The sequence below is a fragment of the Xiphophorus hellerii genome, chromosome 20, assembly GCF_003331165.1.
Source record: "Xiphophorus hellerii strain 12219 chromosome 20, Xiphophorus_hellerii-4.1, whole genome shotgun sequence".
Lineage (NCBI taxonomy): Eukaryota > Metazoa > Chordata > Actinopteri > Cyprinodontiformes > Poeciliidae > Xiphophorus > Xiphophorus hellerii.
In genome coordinates this window covers 24,900,784-24,915,264 of record NC_045691.1, presented here as the reverse complement: position 1 = coordinate 24,915,264, position 14,481 = coordinate 24,900,784, and the positions used below count along the sequence as shown (strand labels likewise).

Here is a 14,481-nt window from a genome sequence, read left to right as displayed (position 1 = left end):
CTGAAGGCGGGGTCTCTCTCTGTGTGCAGGTGAGGTTTTCTGAATCAGGTTACTGTCTGAGCTCGGGGAAGTGGGAGGGGTTCACGGTAGCGTGGGAATTCTGGCTCTTTTTAGAAAACCGTCTCTTTTGGCTCGGATCACTAAGAAGAGTCGGATCTTTCGGCTGCAAAGCAACTCTTCCGATTATTATTATTATTATTTTTTTTTTTGTTCCTTAACTTATTATCCAACAGAAAAATGTTGCAAAATGAATGAGAGCTCATAGTCGGAAATGACTATATTCAACAGCTCTTCTTCTGGGTCAGCGTAAAGTGAAATGTGCATTTTGAGTTTTAAAATGAGTTTTGTTATTTGGCTTTTGATGGTTACATTTACAGATTTACCTGCGGGGAACTGATGGAGCGGGAGCTTTTAATTCAGAAATCTTCCCATTTTGTCTGAAACTTGTGTTTGTGTTGAACCAGCAATCAGAAAACACGCTTCTGTTACACGACAGTTTACTGCTCTAAAGTAATCGGTTTTAAATGCGTTCTCTGAAAAATAACACCAGCAATAAATCTCAGACTCTGAAAGGAGTGAAGGGATTATTTAGATCCACTAGGGGGCGCCCTGAACTGTGTTACACTAAAGACAGAAAGTTCTTAGGGGGTGCAGCCACACGTTAATATACCATTTGATCACTATGTTGTTTTATGCAACCACTGCACGCTATCAGTTCAGCTTTACTGCTATTTTAAGTAGATTTTTTTTTCAAAACAGAGAAAATTGAAAAGTGGAGGAAAATTTTGTTTTTATTTTGTAAATGTGCAACTTTTTTTTTTTAAAGTAAATGGGTCACAATTAAGTAAGGGACTTTAAAGATAATAAATATGTTTGAAACTAGATGATTTTTCGATAGGAAAGTGGATCTGACCGGTGGTTTCGCTGAAGGTTGAGCGTCTGCAGAGATCACAGGTGAAGTTGGTAATGGATCTGCACAGCTCTGGATTCTCACCAGTAAATAAAGTTTATTTAGTTCAGAAACATCAAAACGACGAGAAGTTCATGATTTACATTTAAATTAAACCCAAGCGGAACATTCAATTAAGATCTGTTGACTTAAATTTGCAACAACAACAACAAAAGAAAACTCTTTCCATGTTCGTGGAAATGAAAAGGAGAGGGAGAACGGCTTGGTGATGGCAGCATCATGTCAGCCGATGACCTTTTCCAGAAAGCAGCCACAACTAATCAACGCCAGACCAGGTGTAGCTTCTGTGGAGAGAAAAATAACTGAGAAAACAAAAAGCTTAGTTTCTAACTAAACTCATTGTTAGAAGCACCTGAGCGCCACCTTCTGGCCTCTCTCCAGATCAGGTCAGTTCAGAGTAGGGAGGCTCATTGTTGCTCTCATATCTTGTCTGTCAACAGTCGACCTTAATAAAGAAACCCGTAAAACAACACATTAATGACTTTTGTGCTAAATAGAGCATGTTGGTAGCGATATTATGCGAGATATTGAAGCTGTGTAATAGCGGTGTAATAGTGTATATTAAGTATATCCTATCATTTAGTGACCTGCACAATCCGGTAGACGCATTGTGGCTGCGCTGCATTTGGTAACAGACTGTCGTTTAACGTATTAATGTGCAAAAGAAAGAGTCTGCGGTGATCTGATCTGTATTTGTAGATGTTTGTGTTCAATTTAATTTAAATAAAAACCAGTTTGATACCGTTTCATTCTTACAAATACTTCTGTATTTAAAATATTTTCTAAAAGTATATTCTTATAAAAGGATTAGAGCAGACATCTACGATAGCTTTTCGTTTTAAACAGGATATTCTGATGAAGTGATAGTTTTGTGTTATTGTATCTATGAATTGTTCCAGTGCAATGCTAAGCGCAACTCCTAAACTTCCACTTCAGCCTCGTCACTCGAATAATGTTATCCAATGATAATATGTAACATCAACACAGCCTGCTGTAGTTTTCGGTTTGTAAACATCACGGTAGAAGTGATGCTTATATTTCTCGGTGACACTTTAAAACACACAGGCTTTGACATACATTTTATTACAAAAATATCACAAAAATTCAAGGCATCTTGACAAAGCGCAACTTGGAGGGATTTTCAAACAAGATTCACTGAAAAGTTCCTCACAACAGCAGAGACCAGGGAATTTCTGGACGCAACACTGGTAGTTCATTTGCTGGCAATTAATCAGAAATCAGACGCCTTTCTAGAAACAAAACTACAAAAACACAGGACTGATTCTGTTACGTAGTACAGAATAAACCGGTGAAAGCTTTACGTTTCAGGCATGTGCTTTACTGGAAATGTTTGGATGAGTCTGCTGTTAAATTACATGGCATCTGGATATTCCACATAATTCAAGTTCAAAATCCTAAGAGTAGCAACCTCACAAATTAGCAGGGATATCTGGTTCTTAAGGCTGGGGGCGCCAAATGTTTCCTCACTTTGATACAAAATATATTTACACAGAATTATGACACATTCATAAGCATTTATTCTCCTCCATAAACTAACCTCGGTTAAGTACAAAATAAAACTGTACACAAAAATAGAAAGTCACTAATCCGCCTCCTTTTTCTTCTTCTTCTTTTTCTCAGACATTACTGGTTCTGGAAGTTCTTCAGTTTCCTCCACTGCCAATGTTTCGCTCTTTCGTTTCTTTTTCTTCACTGGAGTCTCCACGGCCTCGGCCTCTTCGGTCTCCTCTGCGGCTTGTCTTTTCTTTTTCTTCTTCGCTACAGGCGTGTCAACTTCTCCATTCTCCTCCTTAAAAAGAAAAAAAAAATGTAAAGTTTAGTGATTGTTAAAATGTATTTTTAATTCTGACGGTTACTAGATTTTCTGTTCTGATTAATTGTAATTGTTTGACTCTCTTCAGTGATCAAGCCCATTAAATAAGGACCAGCCAATGGTTCGGAGTCAGAGGTTGATGTTGCATGTCGTACACTGAGAAAGGACCACAAACGAGGGTCGAGTCTCAAATCGAAACATGCAGCAAGGGCAAGAGAAAACTAAAAATAGCTCACCTCAGCTTCGCCATTCGTTTCCCCGTTTTCTGCGAGTTCCTGCAGCTTCTTCTCACGCTTCTTGCGTTTCTTTTCCTTCTTCTCCAGTTTCCGCTTGATTTCAGCTGCTACGTCGGTAGCCTGAGGAGGGGGAGGAACAGAAACTGTTAAAATCAGCAATGCCGCATCGGATCGGATCGTCTCCGAATGCACTGGAAATGCTGCATCAGGCTCATTAAATCAGTTTTTGCCCTCACCGTGATGTCAGGGGAATAATTTATCATCCTTTACAGCATCGTTTAGAAAGGAAGGTGACTTTAAAATTAAAGCTATGCTAGTCTCCAAGGATTTATAAACTTATTGAGAAGTTAGAAAGCTCACCTCTTTCACAGCCTCCTTCATGACATCCATGTTTTTCCGTGGAACCTCTCCGGTCTCGTAGAAGGACAGACGCTCCTCCACCTGTTCGCGCAGCTTGTCTCCAAACACGCTGGTTGGGAGATCTGGAAGGCAGAGAAAAGAAATAATCAATGCAGGGATTGAAGCAGGTTTAACTTTCTGCAGCGCGCACACAGCCCTGCTCAGAAAGTCACATCTCAACATCAACCTGACGGATGAATGCTGTTGACGAAAAATGAAAGCATCATTGCGGTCGCCGCTACGTTTACAACAAAGCGGCGCTGCACAGTCGCTCACCGGAGAAGCAGTCGATGCGCGAAGCGATGGTGCATTTGTTGGCCAGGTATCTGGAGATGCGGCCTTTGTTCTTGGCAGCGGCGCGCCCGATGAAGGTGGAGTGGAAGATGAGGCCGTATTTGGGCGTGTTGCCTCGTGTCTTCAGAGCTCTGTGGGCAAACGCAGGCGCTTTTTGACACGACTGGCAGAAACCATGTGAGCTGCTTACTGGAAATATGGAATATTAGAAAGAAAGAAAAAACTCTGGTATTATTAGGAACTCTCTCTAGAGTTCCATCCTTTAAATGTTCTGCCTACTCAAAGCTAGGCAAGCAGGGACCACTTTAGAGCTAAAATGCAAAAGCTTCTCAGCAGCTGAGCCCTCTTGTAGACAGTCAACACATTATAAATTAATAACCTCTTAAAGGTTTCAATAACAGCTCCCAAAAAATTGCATCAACCAGTCCTTATCAATAATCAACAATTGGACAAATCTGCCATAAAATTCGGGTAAAATTAGACTTCTAACCCTTCTTGTGCAATGAATTTATATTAGTTGGTTTGATTTTAATATTTTAAATGTCTAAAAATTATGATAAAGTAAAACATAAATGTTTTGACTCAGCCAAGAGCAGAGCCCAATGTTCATCTTTGAATAGTTAGCTTTGTCCAGATCAGACCTTTAAACTACTTAACAAAAAACAAAATAAACTGCATTTAAAGATTAGATGCTAAACAATGACTATGTGTTTCTGTAAGCATCTGTTTTTAATAATCCTCTTTATAGCAGAAGCATCTATCTTCTTTAAAGCTCGCCGGTGTTCTACCTCGGTGCTGCAGTGGCTGCTCAGACTGTGGGGGTGCATTAGAGTGAGCGGGATCACTCCGGGGGGGAAAGAGCTCCTCCGGTCACCCTGCTCTGCTCCGGCCCCACCCTGCCATCACTGCAGCCACGTCTTCCCCCAGCAGGGAGGGGGCGCCCCAGTACCTGAACAGGGCCTTCTCCGCTCCCAGGATCTGAACGGTGGAGGCCGGGTACTTGGCCAGGTTGGTTAAACTCCCGGCGTGGGAGATCAGTCGGGCTCCAACCTAAAGAAAACAGAAAGGTAAGAAGATTTCGACTTTGCTGAAAAGCTAAACGTTTGAGAGTTAAGTCAAGCTCTGCATATATTTTCAGGACCATCAGCACCAGATTTATTTCTCATCACACAGATTCAGGGGATTGACAGATTTTGGTAGAACATCATCGGTCCCACGCGCCATTGGGCGCGGATTTCATCTCGTGCTCACCACTTCTCCGATCAGGGCGGCCAGGTTCGGCGCCACCTGGCTCATTTTAGAGCGGAGGTACTCCTGCAGCTCCAGCCTGTAGGCGGCCAGGGACACCACGCGGTTCGAGAACCTCTCGATGTTGATCAGGTCGATGGGGGAAATGTCCATACCTGAGGAGGATGAGGGAAGGCAGTCAGGAGGCGTTAAGAGGAGAAACCCAACATTTTCAGCAGTAATACCATCTTTACATCGAGGTTGTTTCTCCCGACAGGATCCGCAGTGAGGATCAGCGCCTTCACTACAGGTTTATGAGAGACTCTCTCTGCCCCCCTGTGTTCGGCACCAAGGACGACTGGGGGTCCAAGGTGGGCAAAAAAGGGGCTCGATAACTTCAACACATTTTGTCCCGTCTACTGGTATCTTACACACTGTACTCTATACTATGCTAAAAATAAAAAACTGAAAGGTGTGGCATGCACATTTACTCAGACCCAGACCGTTCCTCAATGTTATGGAGGAAGGCGAGTTTCTGTTGATTTATTATGTAAAAGTTCCTGTAAAGGACAAAATATTTCACCATCTTTTAGCTAAGATGCTTGCGATACGTTTAATTTTTCGTATATAGTTAGGCGCAGAATGGATCGTTGTTGTTGAGTATCAGGTCGTATTGTTGCAGCACATCTGTGAACAAGCCGGCTGCTCTTCATGCTCGGCACCGCAGTTTTTTTAATGCTATTTATTTGTCATTGATGCCTGCTGGGTGTTTTCTGAGCTTCTGAACCGTTCTATTCCATTCTGTGCAGAATAAATGTGCCTTTAGTTTGGCTGACCTGCAAATCCTGAGGCAATTTCAATGTACAACACAGAGTTTTATTGGTGGTTCAGGTGGAGTAACACCGAGCCTGGCTGCACAGATTATTAGAAAACCTTATAAATAAAAACCCTACAAAACTCTTCCAAAGGATGGGAGTTCCAGGGACTGGAGTTGCTTATTAGCTGCAGCTATGTACTTTCAGTGTGACGCAGCAGCTGCCCAACCTTGACCAGCGCTCTGGTGTGGATCACGCTCAGATTCAGGCGGCAGTTCGCTCACCCATTGAGGAACGAGACGCGTCCAGGATGGCCTGAGCCTTGGCACTGTCCATCACCACTTCCTCCAGGCTCTCCAGGCTCTCCTCCGACAGCTCCTTCCTGTTGCCGATGAGCTGAGCCAGGCGGCAGTACATGGAGTTCTCCGTCACGATTTTGATCAGCTCCGGGAAGTGGTAGCCATACCACTCACTGGCAAAACAAACAAACAAAACAAATATAAACAAAAAACATCCAGCACCTCAGTATAAATAAACCTATGACTAACCAGCTACACCTTCATGCAAGATGTCTCACCCAACAAAGCTGCCTTACCAGACGTTAGCCAGCACTGCACCAATGTTGGAAGAGATTTATGTACCTCCAGCTTCTATACAGACAGTACTCTGATGCTCAGTCTGTGGTAAGCATGTGGAGGTGTGAAAACTGACCATTGAATCGAACAAAAGGTCATGATTATGCAGTTCTGTAAAAAGCTCAGGAAACACAAACTCAATCAAAACCAGGGCTGCAACTAACGTTTATTTTAATAAATCAATTATTCTAACGATTAATGTGATAGAAAATTCAGTAGTTTTTTTTTTTTTGTTTAACCACTTAAGCCTTTTTTATACAGTAGAATTCCATTAAAATATAAAAATTTACTTAAAAAATAAATAAGTATGTTATTGCGTTTTTATTTCCTAAAATGCAGAACACCATCACTCTACTATGAAACTGGAGGAGTTTCTGGTAGAACATATTTACAAAAAGATTTTTTTTTTCTCCATCTTAAATGTAAAAATGTACAGGCTTTCCCCCAGTGTATTATAAGCCCGGCGGGCCACCAGGCTTTCCTTGCACCCCCACCAGGCTAATGTTTGCATTTTTAAAGACTTTATAGTTGGCGTTCAGGTATTAATCTCCGAATATTTCAATAACACATAATTATCAAGTGATATTTTCAAATTTCCTGTCAACTTTAAACATTTTTTAACTCAAAAACATGATGAGCTGCTAGCGCCCAACCACCAGGCTTAGAGAGTTTGTGGGGGAAACCTTGATTGTATATTTTTTTGGTGCAGTTTTGGCTTAATTACTGGTGTGTGTTTATCTTTTAGAAAATTACCTTTTCTGAGTCTCTCCAGTTAAAGATCAATCAATTACTAAAGTAGTTGACGATTATTTCAACAACTGATTCATCATGATTAATCGATTGGTGGGTTTTCACCATAAACCCACCGGACTCGCATGGAGAACGTGTTGATGTCTTTGTCGAGCTGATCCAGCAGAGCAATGGACTGGATGATCATGTTGTCGGCCCGATTGACGTTAAACTTGACCTTGGCTCTGGAGTAGCTGTGACCCAGACCCAGTTGGGCCTTGGAGGCGGCCAGCGCCGTCAGACCCTTCACCAGGGAGTGGAAGTGCAGGCGCACACCTGTCGGGATGAAGGACGAGTTGAGATGTTTCACCGGCAGGTAAGACAAAGTGAAATCGTCTTGTGGCTGTTCAGATTTTCAGTATAAACCTTCATGAGTTTCAGGATAAGGATGCATCACAACAGGCCACACAAAAATTAGAATCTGCTTTCACCTTTGTTCCAAACTTGCCATTTTTTGGTTGTGTTCTCACCTCTGGTTATCTCAACCACTGCACCTCCAGTCTGTATGGAAATACTGAATTCCTCCTGAAGAGCAGCTCCAATTTTGGCATCGGAAACCCCCAAAACCGCCTTCTTCTTCCCAGACAGAGGAAGGTTTGTCTCCAAGAACAGCTTGAGGTCTGCATGAACCACACCTGCACACAAACAAAAACATCAGTTTCTTGAGCCAATCGAATCCCGACAAACATAAACCACATAAAAATATATAACTAAAGTTGCTTTCCTCAGATGTTCAGTGTTAAAATTAGGCTGTCATCACAATTCAGTGGATTGACAGATTAAAGTGCATCATTACAGCTGAGGAGCAGAGAGGAACCAAGACACTGACTGTTTATTGGCAGAGTTTTACACCAGCAGACCAGATCATCCTGCTGCTTTTTTAAAGGGGCAGTATTGTTTTTTTCCAGCCACACGCTGCCATTTTATACCACAATCAAGTAACTATGTTACCTTCAGTTGTTATAAAAATGTTGCATATATCAAATGTGACATAAGTAATTTTACTTTGTAATTGAACACCTTAAAATTGGGCCTCTGTCTCTTTAAAAATTACTGCTCTTTATGAAACTCCACCCTCAAAGTCACCACAATATGGCTCTTCTATCAACCCTTTAACAACATTTTTAACAAGCATTTCACTCAGTAGTTGCTCATAAGAGCTCAGATGTGCAGTTCCACCAGGTATCTGCTGATTGTTGCTGGCTAGTCTGAAGGAGCTTCCAATTAGCCAGGCAGAAGCTTGGAAACCACACCTCTAAAGAGCTGCATCTCAAAGGCGGCATTAGGTCCAACAAGCGTCTTGCAAGCTGAATGATTGCCAAGGGAGATTAAAGGATTTCTCATACAACGCAAGAAAGAATCAAGGCAACATTCCAGATGTTTTATTTTGTGAGGGAACAACATAACATGATATAAAGCTAAGAAAAAAAGTTAATTTTTACATCAAACTGCAACTTTAGCAGGTTTGAGATTTCAGAAATGAAAGGGAATCTATTTTATAATTAAGCTTCTCGCTTAATTTCTAAAGAATTCAGTTTATTATGGAACTCGCAGGAAAATATCAGAGAATAAAAGGTCAGATCTGGGTGAGTTTTTAAGGGGAAACTGCCTCAGCAGGTCTAATTGGTGCAGCTCTGCTGAGGATATCCTTTGTTCTCCTGCAGCAGCTGTAACACACAAACCTTCAGAGATGGCATTCATGTTCTCCAGGGCAGCCTGAGCAGACTTGAAGGGGAAGAAGGCGGCCAGGCTCACCATGCTGTTGAACTTCGCAAGACTCAACACGCTCTCCTCCACCTGTCAAACACACACACACTGAGTGAGACCAGCTCATATAGAAGGAGCACCACGCCACAGAAAAACACACACACACTCACCTGAGGTAGCAGCATGCCGATCTCCTCCACCTCTTTGACGGCGAACAGCGCGTAGCCTGCCGCATGCTCGAACAACACATGCAGCAAAACCTGCAGAACAGAGATTTACCAGACTGACCGACTAAACTCAACATTGACAGCAGGACTGGGGAAACTTTCAGAACAGAAGTGTTTACAAGGCCACACGTGGTTACCAATCTGATATTAAAAAGACGTAGTTTGGGTATATTCAATTTAATTATTAAAGAATACCTTTAATAGAACAATGATTAACTTATATACAGTTTAAATGTCTAATAGACTGAATAGCATATCGATCTATGTAACCGGATAGCCCTCATGACGAACCCACGTGTTGGTCTAGGCCCTCTAGAAGATGCTACTTGCTAGCTTCTGCTAACAGCCCAACTAAAACTCAAAATGTTAAGCGAGAGCACATACATACTTTTGTCTGAAGTGATGCTACTAATAAAGTTACACATACATTTCTCCCAAGTGATTTACACCTGTCTTGGTAATAAGGAAACAAGTTTAGTTGCTAACATTAAGCAGAGGTGGCTAACCGCGCCTCAACGCTACACAAGGCCTACAACTGTGCTGCGATAAACGCACAAATATAATCAAACATTCCCATGAAACATAAATAATTGAAAATATGCCATGGTAGCTTTATCTATTATCTTACTGCCAGCAGATTTATCACCCTAAACTTACCATTTTTATCACGGTATTAGCAGAACCACGCAATGCGTGTCCGCTCTGCTTGCTCACCTCTGAGGAAAGAGACGGCGGAGAAGCTTCAGTACGTTGCAACGTGCTTGAAACACCGCGAGATCTGCACAACACCGCGAGATTCCAATATTGTCTCCAAGATTCAACAGTAATAGTACTATAATAACAAAATCATAATGGATATCTTTTATCTAATCGTGGATATTTTCTTTTTTGGGGGGAAACCAATATTGTTTCATAAATTTGAATAAACTTAAATTCACTTTAATGTTTTTTTTTATGCCTTAGAGGCAGACCTGGTCCAGTACTATATGAGGATAAAGGCAGAACCTAATTTGGGGTCTCATTTCTGCATTATGTTTTTTTTTTTTTTTGGTCTGATGTGATATTCTATATATAATTTAAAAAAAAATTTAGATAAGAAAAGTAATCATAGTTAACAGTAATAAAGGCTTGAAAACATCAACCTGTGTGTAAATAATTGATACAATGCTCTTGGGGTTAAAAGAGTGATGACTGTCAAAAAATAAACTCTTCTGCTTCTCCAGCTGCTAATTTCTGTTGAGTTTCTGGAACTTTTTTTTTTACAGCTGGCAGAAGTACTGGATGATATGTTCTTAAAATCTTATCACAACATATATAGTGGTATTTATTATGATAACAATAATACTGTTAATAAAAAAGCATATATAAAGTCCTTTTTAGGCAGCTGTATAGCTGTTGTCGCTGCAAACACAAATTTTCCTCTTAAAAACACATATCCATTCTTCAGGGCATCAGTTACACAAATAAGGAGCTAAACTGCTCATAGCAACTGAATTTAACAATATTTTCAAATGTATCAATATTTACTGAAGCTCCCAATGAATTCAAAATGGAAAAATAGTGTCAGTTCAGATGATACTGTAAACTGAAGGGATTTTCAAACATTATTGGGAATTTAGCATTTTCACAAAAACTCAAATTTCTTGTCATGATTAAAATTTTTTCGAATTTCCAATCACAATATTGATAAACGTTACAATAATTACTCCTCCCTTGTTGCTCTCAGTCCATTGGTAGATGAAACTTGATTCAATGTGAAAAATGAAGGTGATGTTTTAAGCAGCTTCCAGTCTCAGGAAAGTGCACAGTTTAAATGAACTTTACTAACACTGACTGAATTTGGTCAAATATACAGTCAGAACTGTATCTGAAGCTTGTTGATCGAAACTAAAATCAAGTGGTTTGGGTTTTTTCAGTCAAATATTTAAATACTGAGGCATCTGTGTGTAAGGTCGGCCTTGTGTGGAAGAGAGAAAAAACACCCTGAATTCAAACTTGCCCTCACAGTTCTTGTTTTCTTTTTTTTTTTATATATATATATTCCTTTATTTAATCAGGTAAACCCCGTTGAGATCTAGATCTCATTTTCAAGAGGGACCTGAGCAAAAAATTTGCAATACATAACAACCTGGTTACAAGATAAAAACAATTAATACATATGCACAAGTATAAAACAATAAAAACAATTTAGAAACAATGACACTGTTTCATAGAATCTTGTTGCCTATCTTTAAGAACTGCTTGAAATTAGTCCAGTGAAATCATTTCCGACATCTTAAGTTCAGACTGCAACTGATTCCACGCTGTGGGGGCCAACACACTGAATGCCTGCTTCCCTTTTTCAGTTCGAAAGCGCGAGACATGCAGAAGAATAATGTTATTGGAGCAAAGAGAACGAGAACTGACAGTTCTATGTAGGAGAGTGGATAAATATGCTGGGGTTAGACCGAGTAAAGATTTATACATCAGGATCATTAAATGATTGTTTCTCCGTACACTTAAAGGAGGCCATTCAGCTTTTGCGTACAAATCACAATGATGTGTCAGACGTCTACTACCGGTTATAAATCTTAAAACGCAATGATACACAGTATGTAATGATTGAAGACATTTGGTTGAAGCATTCATATATAAAACATCTCCATAATCCAAAAGTGGCAGGAATGTCGCTGCTACCAATTTTCTTCTAGCTTTGAGTGTAAAACAAGATCCATTTCGATAATAAAACCCAATTTTCATTTTCAATGTCCGTAGTAGATTTGCTACGTGATTTTTAAAAGAGAGTTCATTATCTAGAATAAAACCAAGATATTTATAATTACTGACAAACTCGATTTGTGCTCCTACAGCAGTGGTAAGCAAAACTCATTAACATTTTTTGTTGCGTAATCGTTGCACCCTGGGCAGAGGAAAACACAAATAAACACACAAAATAACACAAGAATCTGATGCCGAGAGATGGAGGAATGTCACAGTGATTTCTCTGTCCTGTTGTCGCTGTCGTAAAAAGTACAAAAGAAGACGCATAAAGCTGTACACTTGACTCGCCAAATACAACAACAAAACTATTTTCAGCTGGACGTTCCTCCTTCCTGCAGACCCTCAGTACCATTTTGCCACCATGCAGGAAAACAGTCGAGTGTCATATTTCGGAAAACATCAATAAAGCTCTTCAGAGTCCTGAAACTCCCCAGCAACGGATATACAGGGGTCTGTATGTGCGCAAGCACCCGTTGCAGGCGGGTTATAAATGCCGCTCTGTGTCTGATAATAACTTGGAGAAGATAATTTATGACTGACCTCCTTGGACAGATTGTCCCCTGGCTTTCTATTTCTTTCAGCTATTTGACCCAAAAGAAACTGTAAGACACATTAGTATGTCTTTAAGACACATTCTGAGTTGGTTCATTGATGTAATGGACAAGCAATAATAAATTCATTTGAGACGTCTTGAATTAGTCTGTGTGTTTTAAGTGAAATATTGCACAGTGGAGAGGGATGTAAACTAATCTTAACCCCTGCTGACAATATCTGTGTGCTGATTTGTCATTCTGACAAACAGCCCGATGAAGTTATTACCCTAATAAAACAAAAGGCCAGATTCCCGAGTAATGTCTGTGTTTCCAGGAGCCAGGAGGAGAGTCCTTGAAGGAGCTTGTTGAGGAGTGGATGTGAGGGAGGACAGCAACAAAGCTTTTGGGATCTGGAGAAGTCTCGATATAAAGGCTGACCGGGACAAGCTGAGGATCAGACCGGTGGAGCCCTGCTCATCTTAACCAACACTGCCCCAAACAACTGACCAAGGCTGACACAGCACGTGAGTAACTTATGGCTTCCTCTGCTTCCCTCTCTCTCTCTAAGGGCTTCCCCTCACGCTCCTTTCTTCTGACTCCTGGCTCTTTTGCTCTTTGGCCCCATCTCGTCCGCTCATGTTCAGTGCAGATATCTCTGTCTCTGTTGTAAATATCCCTTACTCCCTTCAGCTCCTTGTCCGTCTTATCTGCTGAGCCATTTGTTGTTCGGCCCCCACAGAAAGCCTTCTCACCTCTGTCCATTCTCCATGCCTTCTATCTTCTTTATCTGTCGGCCAACGTTTCCCTTACATAAGCAGGGGATCCTCTTGCGTCCTTCTCTCTGCTTTGATCAGTTTTAGTTTTCCTTGCACCTCTTGTCGATTGTTGACCTGCTTTCACTGTCGCATCATTCTCTCAAGCATTCACCAAGTTCTGCTTGCAGCCTGGCTGGCCCCCCAGGGCCACCCGCCGCTCGCTCCGGCTCTTTTGTCAGTCCCTGTCGATGCACTGTGCACCAATGAGCGAATTGATGCGCAGCGTAAAGGTGTGCACGTGTACATGTGTGCAGGCGAGAGGAGGATCAGCATGCGTGGAGCGGTGGCGGGTTGCGTGGTGCTGGTGTGCCTACTGGCTCTAGTGGTAGAGAGGACGGAGGGACACATCACCTTCTTCAGCCCCAAGGAGATATTGAAGATGAAGGTACTCAGCTCGGGTCAAACTGATTACAGAACGATAATCTGTAGCTTTTATAATAAAAGGTTAATATGTTAGTATTTCTTGAGTTGAAAGTTTATGTTTACCATTTATTTCATCTTTTGTGAAAGCTCAATTTCTGACAAAATGGTCTGGAAATGGGTACATTTAGGTTCGAAACAGAACATTTTTAGAGAATTAAAATAACCCGATTTTTTTTTCTCCACACACCACTTATTTATTTCTATTTACACGTTTATATTCTACTTCAACCTCTAATAGTTATTTATTTAAAGAAAGAAACTGACTGCTTTGTGTTTTTGCTCCGTCCACCTTCTTATCAATTCTAACAAGCATATCTGTTCACGCTGATAGAAAAGTATCCCCACAGGATGATGCTGCCACCACCGTGTCTCAGAGTGGAGTCGGTGTGTTCAAAATGTACAAAGTAACGTTTCTGCTACACCTGGGGTTTGACCAGGATTCTGAAGAATTTGTGTTCAACTACCAAGACAAACTCTTAATTAGCCGTGTTACAGCCGATGTGATGTCAAGCCATCGGGTGAGCTTGTATCTGAAAGGAAAGATTTAGCTTTGCATAATTAATGTTATATGGCAAATGGAAAAACAAATGGGATGCCAGAGGAGGGCTTGTTGTTCTGCGTGGTAAATTATATACATAAAGGTCTGGCTGGTAGCTTTAAAACTCTGATCTATTCAGAAACAACATAATATAAAAAGTACATGTTGTACAGAACCAGTGTACATGATGACACCTGGAAAGCCGATTTAATCCAGGCCAAATTAGAATCTCATTCCTTACCTTAAGAACCAACTCATGTATTTAAACCATTGCATATC

The 14,481-nt window shown here is 40.9% G+C and overlaps 1 protein-coding gene and 2 non-coding genes across 3 annotated transcripts; all 3 read right to left on the bottom strand.

The window, feature by feature from the left end:
* Window positions 1-2,034: 2,034 nt before the first annotated feature.
* Window positions 2,035-9,936, bottom strand: nop56 (NOP56 ribonucleoprotein homolog). The gene is made up of 12 exons (XM_032549824.1): window positions 9,791-9,936; window positions 9,077-9,166; window positions 8,882-8,996; window positions 7,670-7,834; window positions 7,277-7,475; window positions 6,060-6,247; window positions 4,985-5,136; window positions 4,683-4,783; window positions 3,716-3,864; window positions 3,401-3,522; window positions 3,041-3,160; window positions 2,035-2,780 (listed from the first exon to the last, which is right to left on the bottom strand). The coding sequence occupies exons 1-12, from the start codon at window positions 9,791-9,793 to the stop codon at window positions 2,574-2,576; spliced, it is 1,611 nt and encodes a 536-aa protein (XP_032405715.1). The 5' UTR covers window positions 9,794-9,936; the 3' UTR covers window positions 2,035-2,573.
* On the bottom strand, window positions 3,243-3,311 carry LOC116711272 (small nucleolar RNA SNORD57). The gene has a single exon (XR_004337204.1). It is a non-coding gene; the product is annotated as a small nucleolar RNA SNORD57 (small nucleolar RNA).
* LOC116711265 (small nucleolar RNA SNORA26) lies at window positions 5,220-5,339 on the bottom strand. Its single transcript, XR_004337198.1, has one exon. It is a non-coding gene; the product is annotated as a small nucleolar RNA SNORA26 (small nucleolar RNA).
* Window positions 9,937-14,481: the final 4,545 nt, after the last annotated feature.

Bases quoted from the DNA above. Each gene is read 5' to 3' on its own strand.
- nop56 (XM_032549824.1), bottom strand. The intron at 7,835-8,881 runs GTTTGTGTGTTA...GTTTGTGTGCAG, and splicing joins CATGAATGCCATCTCTGAAG to GTGTGGTTCATGCAGACCTC. The intron at 7,476-7,669 runs GTGAGAACACAA...TCATCCCGACAG, and splicing joins AGTGGTTGAGATAACCAGAG to GTGTGCGCCTGCACTTCCAC.